This window comes from Sus scrofa, chromosome 10 (genome assembly GCF_054392235.1).
Source record: "Sus scrofa isolate SSC_HxYL_T2T_F1_AM1 chromosome 10, Sscrofa_HxYL_maternal_Yorkshire_Landrace_v2.0, whole genome shotgun sequence".
In the NCBI taxonomy this organism is placed as follows: Eukaryota; Metazoa; Chordata; class Mammalia; order Artiodactyla; family Suidae; genus Sus; species Sus scrofa.
Window position 1 is genome coordinate 17,187,575 of NC_139392.1, and position 23,588 is coordinate 17,211,162.

The 23,588-nt window shown below is 54.9% G+C and overlaps 1 protein-coding gene and 1 long non-coding RNA gene across 25 annotated transcripts in view; one reads left to right on the forward strand and one right to left on the reverse strand.

The window, feature by feature from the left end:
• The window catches only part of PSEN2 (presenilin 2), a 29,037-nt gene extending 6,249 nt beyond the window's left edge, over positions 1-22,788 (forward strand). For 4 of the 24 annotated variants that reach the window (XM_021064083.2, XM_021064085.2, XM_021064081.2 and 1 more), the window contains 12 exons: positions 318-402; positions 961-996; positions 5,566-5,762; positions 8,328-8,542; positions 9,976-10,117; positions 12,396-12,463; positions 13,350-13,570; positions 14,976-15,074; positions 18,018-18,101; positions 18,428-18,529; positions 20,857-20,975; positions 21,988-22,788. In XM_021064083.2, coding sequence (XP_020919742.1) covers positions 5,622-5,762; positions 8,328-8,542; positions 9,976-10,117; positions 12,396-12,463; positions 13,350-13,570; positions 14,976-15,074; positions 18,018-18,101; positions 18,428-18,529; positions 20,857-20,975; positions 21,988-22,254 — 1,458 coding nt within the window. In that variant the 5' untranslated portion in view covers positions 318-402; positions 961-996; positions 5,566-5,621 and the 3' untranslated portion in view covers positions 22,255-22,788. 24 annotated transcript variants of the gene reach the window in all.
• Positions 5,234-11,843, reverse strand: LOC100510923 (uncharacterized). The gene is made up of 4 exons (XR_305804.4): positions 11,611-11,843; positions 10,984-11,085; positions 7,433-7,531; positions 5,234-5,814 (listed from the first exon to the last, which is right to left on the reverse strand). It is a non-coding gene; the product is annotated as an uncharacterized LOC100510923 (long non-coding RNA).
• Positions 22,789-23,588: the final 800 nt, after the last annotated feature.

Sequence of the window (23,588 nt, forward strand, 5' to 3'; positions counted from 1 at the left end):
TCACCTCCTCGTCCAGGGAGCTGTTGGCCACAGTGCTGCCTTCTGGGAAGGGTTTCCAGGACTCAGTCTTGTGCGCTCCCCCACCCCCCACCCCATCAGCTTCTGTGCATTTTCCTGCTGCTCCCTCAGAGAGAGGGGAGAGCTGGTTGCTATGTGGTTGATAGGATTTGACATCAGCAGTGGCAGAGGCACCCAGCCCCACCCCCACCTGCCTGTGAGTCAGCCTCCCGGCGGGGGTTCTTGGCGTCACTGGGGCTCTGATGTGAACAGAAGGTTGTTTATCTGCCTACGTTTGAGTGGTGGTTTTTCCCTCCAAGGATCTCAGAGTACCGCCAGGCTTCAGTTCCAACTTAGAAGCCAAGGGAGGACGTCCCAGCTGCTCTGTTGTCCTTCAGGAGCCAGGTAATAAGGGGCTAGGAGACGGTGGAAAGGGGCTTCCTGGGTCCATTTCTCCCCTGAGTCCAGTCAGAGAGCATGTGAGAGAAAGCAGGATGGAAGAAACGCTGTCTGAATTGTTGATACTCATTTTTTCCCTTGGAAAAATTAATAGCTTAAAAAAAAAGCACCAACTACAGACACAATCCGTGTTTATTACAGAAGCTTCGGGAAATGCAGAAAAATGTAAAAGTCATTATCACCCACAATCTCGCTACCTAAAGATAACTACCTTTAATGCTTTGTGATATTTCTTGCCAATGCTTCACATACATACATTTTTGAAGAGAATTCAGATGATTATGTATGTGGCATTTCATATCTATTAAATTTAACATCTTGTTTTTCCCTGTTATTAAATATCCTTAGACATAAATTTTTTTTAGTAGTCATATACTAGACTCCATCAGATGGGCGTGGTATACAGAGTCAGGCATCTTCATCATTTTCACTTGAAAAAATATATGTACATATAAATGACTGTAACAACCACATTTTTATATAACTCTTTTATTATTTTCCTAGGACAAATTCCGAGAAGTAGCATTTCAGGATCGAAAGGTATGACTATTTTGAAAGCTCTCAATTTTTACTGCCTTCAGAAAGGCCGGTCCAGTTTGTGCCAGGGGTGCTTGAGACCCGGTGTCTCCACACCTCCCTCCAAGGTGGACATTGCCTGGGAGCTGTTTCGGCCTGATCACTCTGAAAAGCTGCTGCTCCTCTGCAACCCCCTCCCCCGCCTTCCCCCCCCACCCCACCCCAGCCCCCATGACTCTCTGATGCAGCATCCGATATTCAGGAGAAACAGCATTCTCTCACTCCCTAGTCTAGCAAGCAGGTAGCATTCAGCAGAGGTATGCCAGGGTAGGTGGGTGAGGGGCCCTGCCCCTAGACAGGAGGGTGGACTGTAACCTGATACTGCCCAGTATCAAGCTGGGCCCTGGCTGGGGTATCTGACTGCTTGGCAGGGGGCGGCTCCAGGTAAGGTCTGACACCAGCCTGAGACCTGACCAGGGGCCAGCTCAAAGCAAGGATCCCTGGACCTTTGGTCAGGATGGAGCTTGGGATCTGCATGTTAAATAGGCAGCCTAACAAATGAACGTGTCTGCAGAACAGAAACAAACTCATGGGCACAGAGCACAAACTTGTGGTTGCCAAGGGGGAGGGGGAGGAAGTGGGAGGCACTGGGAGTTTGGGGTTAGTAGATGCAAACTATTGCATTCGGAGTGGATACGTAATGCGGTCCTGCTGTGCAGCACAGGGGAACTATATCCAATCACTTGTGATGGAACATGATGGAAAATATTGTGAGAAAAAGGAAGTTCCTGTTGTGGCTCAGTGGAAACAAATCTGACTAGCATCCATGAGGGCGCAGGTTTGATCCCTGGCCTCGCCCAGTGGGTTAAGAATCCGGCATTCTCGTGACCTGCAGTGTAGGTCGAAGACACAGCTTGGATCTGGTGTTGCTATGGCTGTGGTGTAGGCCAGCAGCTATAGCTCCAATTCAGTCCCTAGCCTGGTAACCTCCATATGCCTCGGGAACTAAAAAGACAAAAAAAAAAAGTATGAGTAAAAGAATGTATATATATGTATAACTGGGTCACTTTGCTGTACAGCAAAAATTGACACAACATTATCAGTCAACTATAATAAAAAATTAAAATAAACAGCCTGACTGTTTATTTTAATTAAGAGCACAGCACCTGACTGCCGAGGTCCAAGGGTGACTCTGAACTGTCACTTCTAGATCTGTTCCATCTGTAAAATGGGGAGAATAGCAGTGCCTCAGACCTGGCTAGTACGTTCAATGCCTGGTGAGAGTGTGTTGTCCCACCACCCCTCAGGTGGCCTGGACCACTTTAGGAATGGCATCTCATCATCATCATTAGCCTCCTGTAAGTCCTAAGCCATGCCCTCGGTGTCAGGGCCTCTGAGGGGCAGCTCCACCTGTTCCCTCCTGCCCCAGGCCCAGCGGGCTGTGAGCAGAGTGCCCTTCTCGGCTGGCGCCTCCTGGCCCTGCTTTCCTGGGAGTCGTGGGCACAGCCCAAGGAGGGGAGGGGTCTGCTCGAGGAGCCTGTGTTTTCTGGCCAGGAGGCCATGAATCACATGGGCTGAACAGAAAAGCCTGTTAGGTGGTTTTCTGATGTTCTCCCCCTGTGCCGAGCAGGGCCACGTGGAAGGGGTACAGTCCATCTTTCAGCCCACTCTCCCCGGGCACGGCCTTCACAGACTTTCCTGGGATTGGGTGACTGGCTGAAAGAAAGGGAAATTGCAAGGACCTAACCCTGCTTGATCCGGGTTCCCTGCTTTTCTGTCCCCACCTGCCCTGGCGCTCCCTTTTTCCTTCCAAGAAGCACCTTTGCTCCTTGTGTCCCCATTTGCCTTGTGCTTTGCTGTCAGGGTGTCTGGGGGAAGACGCAGCCCCATGCGGTGGTTCTGAAGGCGAGCTCGCCCTCCCGACTCCGGGGCTGCAGCCCTGACGTTTAGATGCAAGGACCCTTGGTCTGCTCCTCCGGTCACTGCCAAGATCAATCACAGGCCTTCCCAAGGCGCGGGAGGAACAGAAGGAGGGCGATCATAACTGCCGTATGAGTTCATACCCCATCCAAAGCTGACACGCTCCCAAACAGCACATCGCCAGAGCCTGAGCCCTGCTGCACATGGGCTATCCCGGTTCAGCTCAAAACGTAGGCTGCTCTTTTTGCTCCAATGCTCCCCTTTGAGTAAGAGTGGGTGGGCGGGGAGGCCGTCTTGTGGGTCCAGGCAGGTGTGGTTTGGATTTATCTATTTATCTCCAGGGGCCGAGCCTTGCAGGGGAGGGCTTTAAAGTTTCTCCTCCTGGGGCTCTCAGCTGGGCTGCAAAGCTGTGTCCCCCCAAACTGGGTTTTTATGTAGACTCTGCTGGCTGCTGAGGAGCAGATCACCCCCAGGACCTGGGGGGAGGCGGGAATGCCCACACACACCCTGTTCCGCAGAGGGCACTCTGGTCACACCCCTCCCGGGTACTGAGACTGCGCTGGCCCCCATCTGCCAGCTTCAGTTCCTGCTGCCGGTCTGGCCCTGTCGCCTCTCCCGGTGACACACCTCCCATCGCCGTTCCCCTGGTCCTCATGCTTCAGCCACAACAGATTGCTGGGTGTCGTCACAAGGGGCCCCGTCAGGTCCCTCATCCCACCATCCATTGATGAGGTTACTTTCCTAACCTCTGAGGCCAGTTTTATGTCCCTCTTTGTCCTGGAGGCTGAGACATCTAATCCCCACTGTTGGTAGACTGTCCCCCCCATTTAGTCTTAACTTAGTAGCCCAGTGTCCTGTCACCCCCTCCTGGCAGTTACCTACTTTGCTTCCTAGCACTGAACTCAGGGGAGCTCCGCGTATTCTTTCTGAACCCCTGTGGGAGCTGTGGGGAGCCTTCTGTAAGGGCCTGAGTCCTCAAGGTGAGCAGAGCCAGGCTTGGGGATGAGCTGAAGTCCACTTGGGCATGATCCAGGCCACAGCCTAGGGCAGTGTTGTCAAAAAAAAAAAAGCAGTCACAGACCCTGCCAAGCGGAACGGAACTGGCCGGGTCAGTAGAAGGAAGCTTCCTGCTCTGTTTGAAAATCATCGATTCTGGGGGCGACTGACGTGGAGAGGAACTTGGAGCCGAGAGCAGCCCTGGCTGTCCCTGTGGCCTGAGGCTCGGCCCAGGGTTCAGGGAGGCTAGTGACAGGGACGCTGGCCCTGCTGGCAGTGCAGCTGTCCTGTTGGGGGTTGGAAGGCTTGGGACTGCCTGGCGCCCACGTGGTGCTCCGACCACACCACTGGGGCAGCACAGCGTCTTCAGGGACCGGCTCCGTCCTGTGTAGTCCCTTCAGCCTTGGTTTTCCTGTGAGTCCTGCCCTCAGCTATACTTCCCCAACACACACACACACACACACGTGCTCGCTTCTCGTGGTCTTGGCTCACTGCTCCCGTGGCTGCCACTTCTCAACTCATGACTCTCATCTCCTTCCCCTGCTCGCGACACGGGGCACTCTCCCCACCACCCCAGGCAGCTGCCCCCTTTTCGCCCATTTACATTCAGTAGGTTCCTGGATCAGATTAACCGTTATTTACCCGTCCTGGACTCTGTCCTGTTCCATCCCCCACCTCTGACCCTGACTGTCTCCCTCCCACTGTTTCTGGATTCTCTGCCCTCGCTCCCATCCATCTTGCTGCCACCTTAAGCCTGATTCACTTCCCATGATTGTCTCCCTCTCTTCTTTTCACCCCTTTCTTAGTCAGTGGCCAGACATATTTATTTTTTTAGGGCTACACCTGCAGCATATGGAGGTGCCCAGGCTAGGGGTCAAATTGGAGCTGCAGCTGCTGGCCTACACCACAGCCACAGCAACACCAGATCCAAGCCACATCTGTGACCCACACCACAGCTTGCAATAACGCTGGATCCTTAACCCACTGTGTGAGGCCAGGGATTGAACCCATGTCCTCACGGATACTAGGCAGGTTCTTTTCTGCCGAGCCATAACAGGAACTCTGCCAGATATGTTTGTAACCAGAGATCTGATCTGTCACCTCTGTCCTTGGGGGATGAAGTATATCTCCTTAACATGGCACCAGAGACCCTCCACAGCACCTCTCCCCAAGCCCCAGCAGTGCCAGGCTCTGGCTAGAACATTCTTCACACCCTCTGCCCTTCCCTCCCACCTAGGAAAGTCTGTCTCCATCAGATGACGTTATCTTCTCTATAAAGCTTTCCTGATCTCTGAGATGTAATTCTTCTTTGTGCTTCAGTACCTCTTGGTGAACACCTGGATTATATCATTTGTCACATTGGATAGCTGGTTTTTATTGGTTTTAGGACAAAAGTGTTGGCACATTATGGGTATTGAACGGGTGTTTGTTGATTCAATAAGTGAGTGTACTGACAGTCTGGAGTGGCCAGGACATTTTTGGTTGGGAGTTTTGCCCCATGGACTGGATCTCCTCTGGCCAGTCCCTCTTGAGGCTGCTACAGCCTCTGTGGTGGCCCCTGGGGACCGTGGCTTTATAGCAGCCCTTTGACACTTGTGTCCTAGGTGGTCAGTTTGGGCAGGACCTGAGTCCAGGTCTTAAAGCTGCCTCTCACCCTCCTCTGCCTTTGCCTTGTAGGAAAGTGGAACAGAGTCCGCTGTGCTCCTTTTCCAGGCACTTTCGGAGGAGGGGCCATGCTCACTTTCATGGCCTCTGACAGCGAGGAAGAAGTGTGTGACGAGCGGACGTCCCTGATGTCGGCCGAGAGCCCCACGCCTCGCTCCTGCCAGGAAGGCAGGCAGGGCCTGGAGGATGGAGAGAGTGCTGCTCAGTGGGTAGGTTCCTGCCAGTGGTCTGAGGCCCCCAGACAGGGCCCTGGGTCCGTACCTAATGGATAGAAACAGGAGGGAAGGGAAAGAGCAGATGAGAATTGGCTGAAAGGACAGGTGGTCTGCCGAGTGGATCTTAAGTCTGTGAAGGCTTCACAGTAGACTCTGCACGTACACAGCCTGTTAAAGGTCAACTCTGCAGGGCGCTGAGTGATTCCTTCCGCCCTGGCCCTGCCCATTGGGTTCCCCTTCCTAGTGCAGGTTACTGTTTCAATAGGAACCAGAGAGTGAGTTTGGATGCTGGGACAGGCAGCACAGAAGCTAGGAAATTGAGGAAATTGCTGGAGAGAACTTTTTTGGTAGATGGCCAGACATGGTAACCAGGAGAGTGGTATACCTGTCTCACGTTTGGCTTTGGAGCTGGTTATGTGTCTTCGTCCATTCAGGCCACCAGCACAAAATTACTGTAGCCTGCGTGGCTTATAAACAACAGAAATGTATTTTTCACTACTCTAGGGACTGGGAAGTTCAAAGTCAAGGTGCTGGCAGCTCTGATTCTGTTGAGAGCCCACTTCCTGGTTCATAGGTGGCTGATTTCTGTATCCTCACGTGGCAGAAGGTGGGAGGGCACTCTCTGGGTCCCCCTTTATAAGGGCACGAATCCCATTCATGAGGGCTGCACCCTCATGACCTAGTCATCTCCCAAAGGCTGCACCTGCAAACATCATCACAGCCTGTGAATTCGGGGGACACAGACGTCAAGCCCATAGCAGGAGGGGTGGGCTGCACTGTGTGGTCTTAACCTCTGCAGCCTGCAGGACAGATTATTACATTATGAACTGGAGGATATATGTGGGAGAGTGACCAGCCAAGCCACCTTCCTCCCCATCAGGGTAAAACTACACCTGAATCTGCCTGAATTCCCATCTCCATTTCACCTGTAGGATTTCTTTATTCCAGTAGGCCTTGTTCTCCTTTGCTGAAACTTGAGCTCCCTTCTGTCCTCCTCTGGGCTCCAAGAGAGATCTCATCAGCTCAAGGCTACGGAATAGCTACTCCAGAGCCATTTCTTTCTTTCTTTCTTTTTTTTTTGCCTTTTCTAGGGCCGCTTCCCACAGCACATGAAGGTTCCCAGGCTAGGGGTTGAATCGGAGCTGTGACCACTGGCCTATGCCAGAGACACAGCAACACAGGATCCGAGCCTTGTCTGCGACCTACACCACAGCTCACAGCAATGCCAGATCCTTAACCCACTGAGCAAGGCCAGGGATTGAACCCGCAACCTTATGGTTCCTAGTTGGATTTGTTAACCACTGAGCCATGATGGGAACTCCCGGAGCCATTTCTTTTTTTTTTTTTTTTTTTTTTTTTGTCTTTTGTCTTTTGTCTTTTTTTTTTTTGCTGTTGTTGTTATTGTTGCTATTTCTTGGGCCGCTCCCGCGGCATATGGAGGTTCCCAGGCTAGGGGTCGAATCGGAGCTGTAGCCACCGGCCTACGCCAGAGCCACAGCAACTCAGAATCCGAGCCGCGTCTGCAACCTACACCACAGCTCACGGCAACGCCGGATCGTTAACCCACTGAGCAAGGGCAGGGATCGAACCCGCAACCTCATGGTTCCTAGTCGGATTCGTTAACCACTGCGCCACGACGGGAACTCCCCGGAGCCATTTCTTACTCGTTTCTTTGTCTTTTCTTTCCTGGAGTTTTTGCGCATCTCAGTTGTTTTTAGTTGTTTTCCCTTCCTTCTCAACTGAATATCTAGATGAAATTCTCTCTGCAAAGAACAGACACCAAAGAACAGTCATTTTAAATGTTCGTTTCATTTGGCTTTGTCTTGGCTGTTCACATAATTAACAAGGCAGCTAATGACCCTGAATGATCACAATTCCAAAACAGGTTCTTGCAGATCAGCTTGTGCCAGCATCTGGCAGGCGTCCCCCATCCTCCTTCGCTGCCTCCTCGTTTCGCTCTCCCACCTCCCATGGCCCAGATCCTCCCCGGGCTTGATGCTCAGTTCGCCTCTTTGGTTCAGAGCTGCAAATGTTGCATGCTGGATTTAGGGGGGGCGGGGGCGGGAGGGGGGCACAGAAAATTCAAAGTCATTTCTTCCTCTGCAAATTCCCCGTGTCTTGATTACAAAGAGAGTCACCCTTCTAGTTTGTCCATTTTGATTTGCCAACCAAAAATGTTTACTCTCTGCCTTCCTCCTGTCACCTGGCCTGTCCCCTCCCAGGCTGGTAAGGCCATGTGAACAGAGCCGAGTTGCATCACGAGTCCCTTCCTGAGGGTGGGGAAGGTCTTTAGATGCAAACACCATTCTGCCCACCGTCTCTTCCACGGCTGCCTCGGCCTGCCTCCGGGCATCTCTCAATCTCTGGTTGTCCCCAGAAACTTTTCAGATGTCCTGGAATCCCACCGCTCCCACCTCTAACCTACAGCCCACAGCCTGGTCCTTACATCTGGAAAGCGACATTCAGATGTCTCGTGTCCAGTTCCCAAACACCCCCATGCTACATTGGTGGGCCACCCATGGGGGGCGTCCCGGGGCCCTCACAGCTGCTTTCCCACAGAGAAGCCAGGACAGCGAGGAGGACCACGAGGAAGACCCTGACCGCTATGTCTGCAGTGGGGTTCCTGGCCGGCCACCAGGCCTGGAGGAGGAGCTGACCCTCAAATATGGGGCAAAGCACGTGATCATGCTCTTTGTGCCTGTCACGCTGTGTATGATCGTGGTAGTGGCCACCATCAAGTCCGTGCGCTTCTACACAGAGAAGAATGGACAGCTGTGAGTGGGGGCCGGGCAGGGTGGGGAACGGGGCTGGGGAGGGGGGCGCAGCCTCCTTGGGCTGCGTGGCCCCCAGGCCAGCAGCAGTGAAGAGCGGGGTTGAAGAGCTGCTCACTGAGTCCACCCACACCCTGGTCTCTCCATGACCTCCTGGCCGTGTGACCTGACTCACCTCTCTTGGCCTCAGTTTCCTCATCTGTGCAATGGGTTTGATAAGGAGGTCACAAGGAGAATTGAGTGAATTAATCCACGTAAAGGGCTCCGAACAGTGCCCGCCACCGTGTGGGGCTCTGGCATGCTGGGTCTCTTCGGGAGGTGGGCTCTCGTCCAGGGTATGGCTGTGACACCCATCACTGCGTGACCGAGAGCAAGTTGCGCTCTCTCTGGGCCTCTCATTCATGCTCCCGCGAATGTAAACCAGGGAGGACCAGATGACTTCTGAGCTAGCTTTTAGCTCGCAAGGGAGATTTTATTTTGGTAAAAAGAACATAGGCAGAAGCAGCCACGTGGGAAGATGAGAAGCTTCCCTCTGCTGCCTCCCCCATGTCCCTGGGGTAGTCACTGCCCAGCACCTTCTCTGAACGTCTTTTTTTTTTTAGGAAGTTTTCGTTAAATTTTGAGTTTTGTTTTTTGTTTTGTCTTTTTAGGGCCACACTCACGGCACATGGAGGTTCCCAAGCTAGGGATTGAGTCGGAGCTGCAGCTGCCGGCCTACACCACAGCCACAGCAATGCCAGATCTTTAACGCACTGAGTGGGGCCAGGGGTCGAACCTGCATCCTCAAGGATGCTAGTCAGGATGCTAGTCAGTTTTCTGCTGAGCCACGATGGGAATTCCTTGTTTGAGTTTTTTTAATGAAAGGAGAAAGAAATCCCCACCCTCAGGAAGCGTATGTATAATCTGTGGGCACCCAGAGCAGCACAGGTGAAAGGTGAGAACTTCTTGCAGATAGACAGTTTACTTACCCAAGTTCAGGTTGGACGGGGAGCGAGGGGTCGATGAACTGCCTCCTGAGCTTATCGGCTGCCTGTGCAGCTCCTGGGCTGCTTGGGTGTGGGGAAGGGCAGCATTGGGGGTAGAGGCATCCCTGGCGGGATGGGGCTGACCGTGAAGCGGGTGTGTCTCCCGGGACAAGAGCCGAGAAGGGCATGGGCAGCGAGAGGCACCTCCAGGGGAGGGTTTAGCTGCCCAGGGGCCAAGGAGGCCTTGGTGAAGCCAGCCAGGCCCTTCTGTGCTGCTACATCCACCGAAGGCAGGGCAGCTCCTGGGGTGGCAGGCAGCACCAGCCTGGGCAGCCAGAGCGCGGTGCCCCGCGGTGGCTGTACTCAGGGTGCCTGCGCCAGCGGGTCCAGCCTGGTCCAGGTTCCGCAGGGCGGGGCACGCAGGGAGCCGGGCGAGGAGACCTAGCCCTTGACCGCTGCCTGCTCCCCCAGCATCTACACGCCGTTCACCGAGGACACGCCCTCCGTGGGCCAGCGCCTCCTCAACTCCGTGCTCAACACCCTCATCATGATCAGCGTCATTGTCGTCATGACCATCTTCCTGGTCGTGCTCTACAAGTACCGCTGCTACAAGGTGAGCGCCGCCCGCCCGCCCCTCCCCGCCTCGCCTCCACGCCTCACCACCTCTTGGGCAGCCAGCCACCCTTGGCTTGTTTCTTTTTTAAATAGAGTTCCTTTTTTTTCCCTTGCAAAATACACTCTGATTTTGGGTGCAGACCTGCCTCGCTTTATTGCTCTTCGCAAATAACTTGGTTTTAACACACTGAAGGTTTGTGGCAGCCCTGCGCCCTCGAGCAGGTCTGTTGGTGCTGTTTTTCCAACAGCACTATTTTTAAAATAAGGCTGTTTAAAAGAAACTTTTTTAGGGAGTTCACCTTGTGGCTCGGTGGAAACGAACCCAACCAGTATTCATGAGGATGCAGGTTCGATCCCTGACCTCGCTCCAGTGTTGCCGTGAGCTGTGGTGTAGGTCAAAGACGAGGCTAGGATCCTGCGTTGCTGTGGCCGTGGTAGAGGCTGGCATCTAGAGCTCTGATTTGACGCCTAGCCTGGGAACTTCCATATGCTGCAGGTGCGACATCCCCCCCAAAAAAAATTTTTTTAAAGCAGTGCTATTGCACAGTTAAATAGATCACAGTATAGTGTAAACATTAACTTTTACATGCAGTGGGAGACCAAAAAATTCATGAATCTCTTTCAACACTGGCTTTACTGTGGCCCGGAAGCGTGTAGCACTGAGGTTTGCCTGTTCTCTCTCCCACCCCTCCCTGGCCCCCCAGTTCTGCTGTCTTTTGAATTTACACATAATCCAACTTAAGGGAGTTCCTCCATGCAGTGTTCGAAGTGTCCCTTCTCACATTTGGGAGTTAATTCTATGTTGCTTCTCCTTCCAAAGAAGTGAGATGTTCTATTTTAGGCTCTGTTCACCCCGGTACTTACCCGCTTAAGTTTATTTTTATTTTCCCGCTTCCCCTTTCGGCCAGGGATGGACAGATGCTGCACTGAGGTGGGCCAGCGCTGGGAGATGTTTGGGAAGCAGCCCTGGGGAGGAATAGGGGAGCTGAGTAGCACCTGGCCCAAGTCATCCACAGAGAGCTTTTCTCCCCAGACAGACTTCAAAGCCCTGAGGACTGTAAGAAACTTAAACAAGGCTTTACCGGATTTAAAGCCGTGCACACACAGGCAGGCACGCACCTGGCATTCCAGGCTGCTGCCATCTAGGGAGCAGGTGGAGAGCAGTGGGGAGGCTCAGTCTAGAGAGATGAGCCTGTCCCCCCTGGAAGTGAGCAATGGGAGGGGGGCGTCCAGGAGCTGGAGCTCCTCAATGAATAGCCACTTGTACAAATGAGGCAGAGTTTGTAATTGGGGTAGGGATGGCCACTGATGGCGGGAAGCAGGATTGAGAGCTGTGTGATCTGGAGCAGACACTACAGCCCGCATGAGGACAGCTGGCAGGAGCATGGAGAGGGGAAAGCCGGGACTGCTGTGCTCAGCAAGTTTCAAGATCCCGCCCCCCTCCCTGGGACTGTCAAGAGGCAGCTCAGCCCCCCATTCATTGAGTTTTACCTGGGGGCTCCGCGACCTGGGCAGGAGATGACGGTCCAGAGTGCCTCGTGGGTCAGCACATTGCAGAGGCAGCCCCTTCCCTTTTGGGCTTCTGCACAGCCTAGAGGAGAGACCAGGCACCCGCTGAGGTCCCAGGTGGCCTGAGCTGGTGACTGATGGGCCTATGCTCAGGGGAGGCAGGTGGCAGTGACCACTGAGCTGCTGACTGCTGGCTAAAAGACTGGTTTAGAATCAGCCCTGCCCTCGCCCTCCCCTTATTTGGCCAGGAGGGAAAACACGTCTTTTTCAGAAAAGGCTGTGGCCTCCCTGCTGGGTGGGGCTCCCCTGGGGTTGACTTTTCAAAACAGGCTACGTCAAGAGCCTGACCCCGACTGCTCCTTCTCAAGTAGCACCCGTGGGTCTCCTGTCCCTTTATCCACTTGATAGCCCTGCTCACTGGGGTGTGTCTGTGTGTTTATCTCCTCGCTGCCTGCGATGCAGCATGTGAGGGCAGAGACTGTGCTGGCTTCATCTCCAGAGCCGGGAATGTGCCGGCACGTCCCCAGGTTTAGACCTAGAGCTCTAGGTGTTTAGACCTGAAGGGGTTCCAGCTCCTTTGTCCGCAGCAAGGCTTATCTGGAGAGAACTCCTTGAATTTCTGTGCCCTCCTCCTCCGTAAAACGACCACCTGCCAACCTAGTCAGGAAGGTGCCCGAGGAAGAAGGGTTTTCAGGCTTGGGCGTCAGTGCCGAGAACTGGGGCCTCCTCGGCCGGGGCCTGTGGTCACACTGCCCGTTTCCACCCAGTTCATCCACGGCTGGCTGATCACATCCTCCCTGATGCTGCTCTTCCTCTTCACCTACATCTACCTCGGGTGAGTGACAGTGCGAGGACCCTCCCCTGCGGCACGAGTGGGCATGAGGACCTGGGAGGGGAGGGCGCCCCTCGGGCTCCACACCTGCCCCGGTGTCGCTGTCCACGGACCCGGCCTACACAACACGGGAGTGGAGCCCCGCGTCGGCCGCACGGCTCCTTCTGGCTCTTGATTTAGAAGAAATATGTGGAGCCGTCACAGAGGGGGCTCTCCACGACGCCCCAGGGGGACAGACGCCTGATGGAGTTTACCTTCTGATCTTTGGGCTGGGCCAGGGTATCTCCTGGTTTATGGAGAAATTGTTGCCCTGCATTTGGGATTCCAGCCTGACCCAGGGCCCAAAGGGACGGGAGGAGCAGGCAAAACACTTTCCCAGGACCTTCCCCATGGGCAGGGGGTCTTCCAGGTCAGGGAACATCGATGTGATCAGCCCAAGGATCAGACGGCGTTCTCTCCACCTTGTGTCACACTATATTTCAAGGAGGTCCCGTTGTGGTGCAGTGGAAACGAACCTGACAAGGATCCAGGAGGTTGCGGGTTTGACCCTGGCCTCACTTAGTGGGTTAAGGATCTGGCGTTGCCAAGAGCTCTGGTGTAGGTCACGCACGAGGCTCGGATCTCGCATTGCTGGGCTGTGGTGTAGGTCCGCAGCTGTAGCTCCAATTGGACCCCTAGTCTGGGAACCTCCATATGCTGCGGGTGCAGCCCTAAAAAGACAACACAAAATAGAAAAATATTTAAGGGGTTACAGGGACATGGGAAGGGGATGTTAGCAAATGAAGCCAGAGGTTGGACTGGGACTTAGTGGTTGAGGAGCAGGGGGTGCTGAGCTGTGCCAGCATCTCCCGTCCCCACTGAGCGTCCAGCCCCTGGGCTCGCCTTGCAGGGAAGTGCTCAAGACCTACAACGTGGCCATGGACTACCCCACCCTGTTCCTGACCGTCTGGAACTTCGGGGCGGTGGGCATGGTGTGCATCCACTGGAAGGGCCCCCTGGTGCTGCAGCAGGCCTACCTCATCATGATCAGCGCGCTCATGGCCTTGGTGTTCATCAAGTACCTCCCGGAGTGGTCCGCCTGGGTCATCCTGGGCGCCATCTCTGTGTACGGTAGGCCTTCCGGGTTGGGGGGGTGGCCACGGAGTGACACCATTGCTGCACAGGGTGGCGGGTGTGAGAAGTCCCCTCCTCCTCGGGGAACCCTGCATGGTCTCCCTTCTGAGAAGTTCACCTTTGTTAAAAAAACACGGGTTCCCATGGAATCATGACTGTGGACATGGTTACTAATAACTGCCATCTTTTTGTTATGTTTTTGTCTTTTTAGGGCTGCATTTGTGGCATATGGAAGTTCCCAGGCTAGGGGTCCAATTGGAGCTACAGTTGTCGGCCTACACCACAGCCACAGCCACAGCCACGCAGGAGCTGAGCCGTGTCTGCGACCTATACCACAGCTCACAGCAATGCTGGATCCTTAACCCACTGAGCGAGGCCAGGGATCGAACCCACATCCTCATGGTTCCTAGTCGAGTTCGTTACCACTGAGCCACGACAGGAACTCCATAACTGCAAGTGTTTACTGAGCACTCACACCATCAAGCACTTTGCACACTGGAGGTCATTTGCTCCTCAGGATGACCCTGAGGTTGGGCCCAGTACCTGTAACTAACCAGCACCCAGAATGTTAGCCGCTTTTCAGTTTGTATGGTCGTCCCTCCGTGTCCTCAGGGAAATTGCTTCCAGGACCTCCCCCAGAGACCAAAATCCGAGGCAAGTCCAGACCTTTATGTAAAATGATGTGGTATTTGCATACAAGCTGCCCACGTCCCCTCGAATACTTTAAATCATCTCTATGTTACTTATGATGCCTAATACAATACAGATGATGTGTAAATAACCATTAATAAAGGTAAATGGTTGCTCATGTGCAGCCAATACAAGTTTTGCTTTTTGGAACTTACTGGAATTCTTTTCTGAAGATTTTTTGGACCACACTCTTGGCACATGGACATTCCTGAGCCAGGGATTGAACCCCTGCCATAGCCGTGACAATGCCAAATCCTTAACCACTAGGTCACCAGGGAACTCTGAATATTTTTGATCCGGGATTGGTTGAATCCACACATCACATTAGGAGGGCGGACTGTGTTAGTTGATTATCATCACCTGTACTGTTTCAGATTTTTTTTTTTTAGGATAAGGGATTTGAGCCTCAGAGAGGTGGGACTTCAAGCCTGTCCTGAGGTCTCTGAGGGACACAGCAGTTCCCTGTTTGCAGGTAGCCTGTTTGACCCTGCTCTGACCCAGCTGTAGGCTCCAGCCAGTGCAAGCTCTAGGGATCAAGGCTGACACGCAGGGCTGGGGATGCTGGAGCAGTGGGCACCATCTGAGAGCCTCGCCCTGGGGCTCCGGGACACGCTGGCCCCTATGCCTGGTGTCACAGGGCTGGCTCCTCTCTGGGCGCTGCTGGGGAGTAAACATCTTCCTTCATACACTGAGGACGTCTTTGCTTTTGCAGATCTCGTGGCTGTGCTGTGCCCCAAAGGGCCGCTGAGAATGTTGGTAGAAACTGCCCAGGAGAGAAACGAGCCCATATTTCCTGCCCTGATATACTCATGTGAGTGACCGCCATGCTTCCTTCCGATGTGGGATCAGGGGCTGTGTTGACTGTGGCTCTCAGGGTTGATGAGGAGATGGTTAACCCTTTCCCTGACCAAAAAAGAGGAGGCAGCCTCGGTCCCAGGAGGAGCTCCACCCTCCAGAGCTGAAGGTGGGCTGTGTCTTGGTTATTGCACAGGAAGAAGCTTGGAAAGTTAGAGCGGGGAGGGGGCTTCAGGGTGCATGGTCCACCCCCAAAGCTTCATCCCGTCCGGCCTGCAGAGGCACATGGTGGGTCTGGGCGGCGTTCCCATGAGCCCAAGGCCACCCAGTCAGCTCTCCAGGCCCCTGGAAAAGGACTTTGGAGAGGGACTCTTCTGGACAGCCGTCTGGGGAGCAGGGTGCACCTGCCTTTCCCTGGGCTTCTGCAGCAGTTGCACGGCTGCTTGAAGTTAAGTCCGGAAGGAGGGCATTCAGGGTTGCTGCTGGCCTTGGGTCAGGGTGCAGGGATTAGTATTGATAAAAGCACCCAACAGAGGTGTATCAGACCCACACTTTGTGGTGGGCACCGTGTGGATATCAGGGGTGCAGTGAAAACAAGGTCCCCAAGGCCCCAGCTGCAAGGAGCTCAAGCTGTGGCTTTAAGGCTCTCCCATCTTTACTGAGGGAGAGAGCCCAGACTCCTGGGGCTCATCTGTCTGCAGGGTGCACCAGGAAACAGTTTATGAATGGCTCGTGTGCCAGCCAGTCTGTACAAATGAAGATCCAGGCTTGCAATGGAGCTGTTTGCAGCCTGGCCCTGCAGTGTGAAAAAACATTCAAGGAGTTCCTGTTGTGGCTTAGCAGAAATGAACCTGACTAGTTTCCATAAGGATGCAGGTTTGATCCCTGGCCTCATTCAGTGGGTTAAGGATCTGGCATTGCCATGAGCTGTGGTATAGTTCAAAGATGCGGCTTAGATCTGGCGATGCTGTGGTTGTGGTGTAGGCTGGCAACTGCAGCTCTGATTTGACCCCTAGCCTGGGAACCTCCATATGCCGAGGGTAAACCCCTAAAAAAACAAATACAAATACAAAAAAGTACATTCCAGGCACACCATGAGGATGAGCAGAGGTCGTGCATGGAAAGACCAAGACATGTGGGACTTCCATTCACTGTCGCTGTGCTCTGATGTCGCTTATGTTCTAGGACAGGGAGCAGACGAGGACTAAGCAGACAGACATACATCATGAGCGCTCTGTGGGAAGATAAAGCAGGGTGAGGGCCTGAGGGCTCTGGGGGAGCGAGGGATGCTGCTTTGCACAAGGTGGGCAAAGAGGCCCTGTGTCATAGGTGACATCTGTCCAGAGACCTGCCTTAGGAAAATCTGCTGACAGAACTCTAGGCACAAGGAACAGCAGTGAGTGCAAAGGCCCTGGGGTGGGTGTGGGCCTGGTGTGCTCAGAGGCCAGGCAGAGGGAACGAAGGGAGGACTGGAGGAGGCCAGATCCGTTAGGCTGTGCCAGCGACTTAGTTTTACTGCCCAGTGGGATGTGACGCCACTGGAAGATGGTGGACCCACCTGACAGTGTCTTAACAGGACCGCGCAAGTGGCTGAGTGAAGGACAGAATGTTCCAGGGACAAGAGCGGAAGCAGGAGCCAAGTTTAGATGCTGACTGACAGCCCAGGAGCTGTGGGGGTTTGGCCTTGGGGCAGCAGTGGAGGTGCTAAGATGCGAGTGGATCCTGTAGACATTTTGGAGGCAGAATTGGCAGGATTTCCCGATGGTTGGGGTGCAGATCAGGGATGATGTCAGTTTTGGGGGCCTGAGCAACACAAAGGATGGAGTCGGTGAGCAGGAGGGAAAGGCTGGTGGGCGGGTCAGAGGGCACTTGTTGAGAGTGTTTAGGGCGTATTGATTCTGAGATGCTCACCGGACATACACATGGAGAGCTGAAGAGATGAGAGTTTCCAGGCCAGAGAGAGAGAGCATGTTAGTACCTCATGATCCAGCAGCTCCACCTCTGGACGCAGACCCAGGAGAATGGAAAGCAGGCTCTTGAACAGCTTTTTGTGCATCCACGTTTATAGCAGCACTGATCACAACATCCAAGAAATGCAGACAGCTCCAGGGTCTATCAGTGGATGAATGGATGGACAAGCAGAATGTGGTATATACACAGATTGGATTATTATTTAGCCTGAGCAAGGAAGGAAATTCCGATACATCCTACAGCATGCAGGAACCTTGAGAATGTTATGCTAAGTGAAATAAGCCAGTCACAAAAAGGATAAATACTGTATGCTTTCACTTATAGGCGCTATCTCGAATAATCAGAATCGTAGAAACAGAAAGTGGAAAGATGGTTGCCAGAGGCGGGGGGAGGAGGAGTGGCTACAGTTTCAGTTCTGCAAGATGAAGAAGTTCTGGAGCTTTCTTTCACAGCGCTGTGAATATACTTAGCACCATTAAATTGTACCCTTAGAGATGGTTAAGAGGACATATTTAATGTTGCATGTTTTTTACTGCAGTAAAATAAGAACGTAATTAGTTGAGAGTTCTCCTTGTGGCCCAGCAGGTTAAGAACCAGACTAGGATCCATGAGGATGAGGGTTCGATCCCTGGCCTTGCCTAGCGGGTTAAGGGTCTGGCATTGCCATGAACGGTGGTGTAGGCTGGCAACTGCAGCGCTGATTCGACCCCTAGCCTGGGAACTTTCGTATGCTGTGGGTGCAGCCCTAAGAAGAAAAAAACCAAAAACCTAGTTTACCAAATTGTTCACTGATAGCATTATCATTGTTTTCGTGAGGAGGCAAAACAAGGTGGGAGAAGCCATTTTCTGTCCCCACCTGATCAGTGCTTCTGGCCCCCCTCCCCCTGTGGCCCCTAACAGTGGGGCCTAAGCCAACACCCATGGGATCTGAGACTTTCTGGGGACACAGTTGGTACTGCTGAGGCCTGACCCTTGTGTCCTCCCCCAGCTGCCATGGTGTGGACGGTAGGCATGGCCAAGCTGGACCCCTCCTCTCAGGGCGCCCTTCAGCTCCCCTACGACCCAGAGATGGGTGAGTATCAGGGGGCTGGCAGCTTCTCATCACTGGGGGCGCTTTTTGCATGCACCTGACTCGGCCTGGCCTGGCCTCCCCGGGAGCCTTGGGATAGGAGGGGCGGGAAGGAAAACGGACCCCCAGACCCACACACCCTGGGAATGGAGCGCTGAGACCTGGCTCCTCCGCCTCGGCCCCTGGCCTCCGCCTTTCCCTCTTTGCATCGGGCTGGGGGCGCAGGGGGCGCGGGCACGGAGGCCCTGGGCTCAGAGAGCCTGACGGGCTTCCCTCCCTCTCCCCGCTCCTCACACGCCGGCGGCTGTCTTCTCTCCCCGGACACCCAGAAGAGGACTCCTATGACAGTTTTGGGGAGCCTTCGTACCCTGAAGTCTTTGAACCCCCGCTGCCTGGCTACCCGGGCGAGGAGCTGGAGGAAGAGGAGGAAAGTAAGGCGCCCTATTGGTCGGTGGGTCCTGCCGTCAGGGGAGGAGCACGCGGGGGAGGAGTCCTTTCCGCGGGATGCTTCACAGGCTCGAGGAGAGGCCGCAAAGCTGCAGGCCTGATGGGAGGCCAGGGGCTTTTACAAAAAGCCCAGGCTACACCTCCTGAGTGACGGATGTTGGCTGGGTACCAACTGTGTGCCTGCAAGCGCTGGGGCTCATTGTAGGCGGGGCTCTGGGGGACTCAGCGCTAACCGCCCACACTTGGGAGCCAGTAGGACCGTGCAGGACGTGGGGTGATGGGAGCATTACTGGCCCCTCATCCCTTGTTGGTCTTCCTGGTGACCAGCCGCACCCTGACCCTCTCATGTGCATAAAGGGGCTCCTGAATACCAAAGACACTCTTATTACTGGGGAATCCCAAGGGTTTGGTCTCCCAGGAACCAAGGACAAAGACCAGTTAGGTTTTATGTTACACAGCGGCATTGGCCAAGGCTCAGATGAGGGAGGAGGAAGCCTGCCGGGAGCTTGAGGCTGTTTGGGGGCCCCAGCAGCCAGAGACCAGACCTTAGGAGTGAGCAGTACTTGGGGGAGCCCAGGCTTTATCCTGGGGGCCACGGGGAACCATTAGTGGTTTTCTGCAGGGAAATAAAGTGAGCAGAACTGCACCCCAGACAGACCCCGGGCAGCGGAAGGGAACACAGCCTCTGCTGGGCAACCAGGTGAGGGCAGATGCAGGAGAGCCCAGCTCAGGCAGCCGGCTGAGGGCAGGTGGCACCGCCACAGGCGTGGGACGCACTGACAGGACTTGGTGGGCAAGGGAGCAGCCAAGAGGCCTGGAGGGTGACAGAGAAGGTGGGCCCACAGGTGGGAGGGTCTACAGGAGATGGAGAGGCCGAAGGCACACCAGGGGGCGTGTGCTCTGAAAGCTCAGGGTTTCATCCCTCCCACCCCCAGTTGGAGTCACAGGATATACAGAACCAGAACAGAACAGAACCGGAACCGTGGGTCCCCCGCACAGGGAGGGTACAGGGTCAGAACGGAGAGCGAAAGGGACAGCGTGGGCGACGTTTAGGACAAGGTAAAGGGCACTTGAGCAGGACCCCAGGACGCAGCCAAAGGACAGGGTGCTGGGGCAGGTAACGTGAAGGGTCCAGTGGCCAGGTGGTGGCCTGGCCAGAGCACGCTGGTTGAGGGATGTGGCACTGCCGCTACAGGTCTCTGAAGTGACTGGGGGGTGAGCGCAGAGCTCCTTTGAGGAAGAGCTGGTATCGCTGAGGGAAGGGATGGAGCAGCAAGAGCAGGGGCGCAGGAGGGGTTGGTAGCAGGAGAGGGACCCAGGCGAGGAAGCCACCTCTGTAACATGACAAGTCAGGAGGCAAGTCAGAAAGTAGAGATCAGGGCAGGGGGTGGAGGAGGGGACGCCGGGCAAGGCCAGGCACCTTCTGGAGCTCAGAAGGGGTGGGGGTGGAGAGCAGACCAGGCAGAGCAGATCTTTGCTGCAGATCTACTCAGTTTGAGTCCATTCCATAAACATTTTTGTTGCCTGTGGAGTTTCCGCTGTGGCTCAGCAGGTTATAAGAACCCAACATAGTGGCTATGACAATGCAGGTTCAACCCCTGGCCTCGATCAGTGTGTAAAGGATCCCTCATGGCTGTGGTGTAGGCCGGCAGGTGCAGCTCGGATTCAACCCCTAGCCTAGAAACTTCCATAGGCCTCAGGTGCGGCCCTAAAACAACCAAAAAGGAAAACAAATCCATTTTTGTTGTCTATATATACACGGAATAATTGTACTAAAGGAAATAAACCAAAGCATCCTAGCATTTCTGTATAGTAATGGATATGCCAATTACAAATTACCTCTACCTGTCTTTAAGGGAGACGGGTCTCCAGACGACCTCGGGTATTGGACATGTCCTTGAAAGTAGTGTCCTAAAGAGCATTTATAATTCTAATTCAGCACTGGGTCAGTTGGCCTCCCACTCACCCCGGACAGTGCATTTTATTCTCTCCTGTCTTTACTCAACTAAGTGCCAAGGACCAGTTTTCCCCAAGTTACCAGAAATGCTGGCTCTTCACAGTCCCAGATCGCAAGTCCCCCAGGCCACAGGCTCCCCCTCTCCCCACTGGCCACTGTCTTCCTGTGGCACCTGGTCCTTGTCCCAGCATCCAGGTGCAGTGGGCTGGGCAGTGATGCTAGGCCGACGGCCGTCTGGGGACCCCAGGACTCTGGCCCCTGGGTCCCCGCGGCTATTTGGCTGGTGTCAGCCTTCTCTGCCGCCCCCTCTTGGGGCTTCTGAGACCTGGGGGGTTCCCTCTCTCCGCCACACAGGGGGCGTGAAGCTGGGCCTCGGAGACTTCATCTTCTACAGCGTGCTGGTGGGCAAGGCAGCGGCCACGGGCAGCGGGGACTGGAACACCACGCTGGCCTGCTTCGTGGCCATCCTCATCGTGAGTGGGCGGGGGGCGGGGGTTGTCAGAGGCTGCTGTCCCTCAGTGGGGCTGGACGGGGAGACCCTTAAGATGAAACCGAGGTTTCCAGGAGCTTCTGGTGGTCAGCAGGGGCAGGCACGGTGGGGGGGAGGGGCGGCCAGGGGTGCTGGCATTACGGAGCACTGGCATTACGGAGCATATGCTTGGTGCCTTTGTCTCCCATGCCTGTGGGGCAGGGATGGTGAACTGAGGTGTATGGAAGACAGAACCAGTGGAGGGCCGTGCCTGCGGGCACGGAGCTCTGAGGACCAAGCTGTGATTTGAACTCGGGTCACCGACTCCAAGGCTGTGTGTTTTCCCTCCGTGTCACCCAGGCACCATGGGGTTCTGACTCCCAGGGGTCTCTTAGGGCTGGAGGCGGGCGGGGGCGGTGCTGTTGCTTTAAACTCCTGTAGTTAACTCAACCTGGCCACATACAAAGAAGCATATGAGGATTGCGTCTCAGAGAGGTGGTGGCTCTGGTGCCCACACCGTTCTGCCTTGGGAACCCCGGGCATCGCGAGCGCTGAGGCTGCAGTTCTTTGCTCACAGTGTGTGTCGGGATGGGGCGGGGGATCTCCCAAGCTCCTCCACTTCCAGACTGACCTGCGCCCTGCTCTCCCCAGGGTTAGGGCTGGCACCCTGGTGCCTGTGCACACCCTGGACCCCTGCCTGCATCAGTAGCTCAGGCGGGGACAGGATAGGCAGCCACTGTGCCTGCTTCTGAGGGGGTGGGTCCCATGGCATCTTGGTTCTCTTGGTGTCGGCTGCTGAGAACGGTCGCTGGCATTTCAGTCAGGCTGATCCAGTTCTTAAATAAACAGATGTCCCCCGGGGGGAAGGCATCTTGCCACCAGATCACACGTCACTACGGCAGCAGCCAGGGAAGCTAGTCTGGTGGCAGCAGCTCTGTTTTAGGGGTCAGGAGGCCTGCTTTCTGATTCACCAGTTAACATGCAAGGTGAGAACCTCTGCCCTGGGCACTTCACAGAGCTGTCGACAGGACGGGGAAGATGATGAGGTGCCCTGGTCACTGACTGCCTCCCGCCCCTGCTGCCCGGTCCACACCGGTGGTCACCCCTCCCCACCTCGTGTCCTGCAGGGTTTGTGTCTGACCCTCCTGCTGCTCGCGGTGTTCAAGAAAGCGCTACCCGCCCTTCCCATCTCCATCACGTTCGGCCTCATCTTCTATTTCTCCACCGACAACCTGGTGCGGCCTTTCATGGACACGCTGGCCTCCCACCAGCTCTACATCTGAAGGGCGCGTGGCCACCGGGGCCGGAAGCTGTAAGAAATGGTCACTGGACGCAGTCGTGTAGTTGTACACTCTAGTGCCATATATTCTTAAGACTTTCCTCTCCTCCAAACACAAAACACAAATGAGGATTAGAAAGTGTTGTGCTTACTGGCTGAAGAGGCAGAACCAGCTCTTCGGTGCCAGCTGTCTCTCATCACCAGGCCGAGGCTCGCCCCCTTGTGAGCACTCGCTTCAGCGACAGGAAACGTGGGGAGTGGGGTCGGAGGAGCTGAGGAAGGTCCCAAGATGCCTGCCCTCGCCCCTCAGCCTGGAAGACGAGCCTGTGTTTGGGACCCGGAGCCCTGCCCAGGACCGCATGTAGCGCCCGGTCACTCTGGCCGAAGGGGAAAAGCCAATTTTCTCTGCAAGGAATGTTCCCAATGCCTTGTCTATGATGGCAGCATTATTTTATTACCTTTAGAAACTGAGTCCTTGTTACAGCAGTTACTGCTGGGAAGTGTCTTAACATGAGTATCAATAAATAGAAGAATCCTATTGCAGTGTCGGGGTTCGGTCTGTCGGCGCCAGCTCCTGTCTCTGCATCCCCTGGGGTTACATGTGCTCTGGGCACCGAAGGAAAGAGGTTTGCTTTTGGGAGGGGGTGGCATTGCACCTGAGGCATATGGAGGTTCCCAGGCTAGGGGTCGGTTCAGAGCTGCAGCTGCCAGCCTATGCTACAGCCACAGCAACACAGGATCCTTAACCCGCTGAGCGAGGCCAGGGATGGAACCCGCATCCTCTTGGGTGCTAGTTGGGCTTGAGACCTGCTGAGCCACTGCAGGAACTTCCTGAAGGAAAGAGGCTTAACTGCCCCTCCCCCCCCCCCCATGGTTTGTTTAACTAGAAGGTTTCTTAAGCAGAGGCGCACAGAGCCGGGAGCCTGCTAGCTGACAGCTGGGAGGGATGCCAGGCTGCTGGCGCTGAGCAGATGCCCACACTGGCCTCAGCTGGCAGCGTTGTCAGAAACACCGCAAGGCTGTTGCCAAAACACAGAGCAGGCTGGGTCCCCTGCAGAAAGCGGCACACGGAGGGGGCCCCGTGGGGGCCCCGAAACCTGTTCTCCTGTCCTTCTATGGCCATTTCTCTAGGCTCTGTGTGGGGTGTGGACAAATGGGTTCTTCCTTCTCTGTACATCGTTCAGGGGCTGCAAAGAGAATCTCAGCCTCCAGCCTGGGACCTGAGCCCCTTGAGGCCACGCAGAGCAGGCCGCTGGCCCATTGGGGAGCACAGCTATCAAACGCCTGAGAAAGCACAGGTGCCCTGATCCTGGTTCCAACTGGTATCTCTGTCTCCTT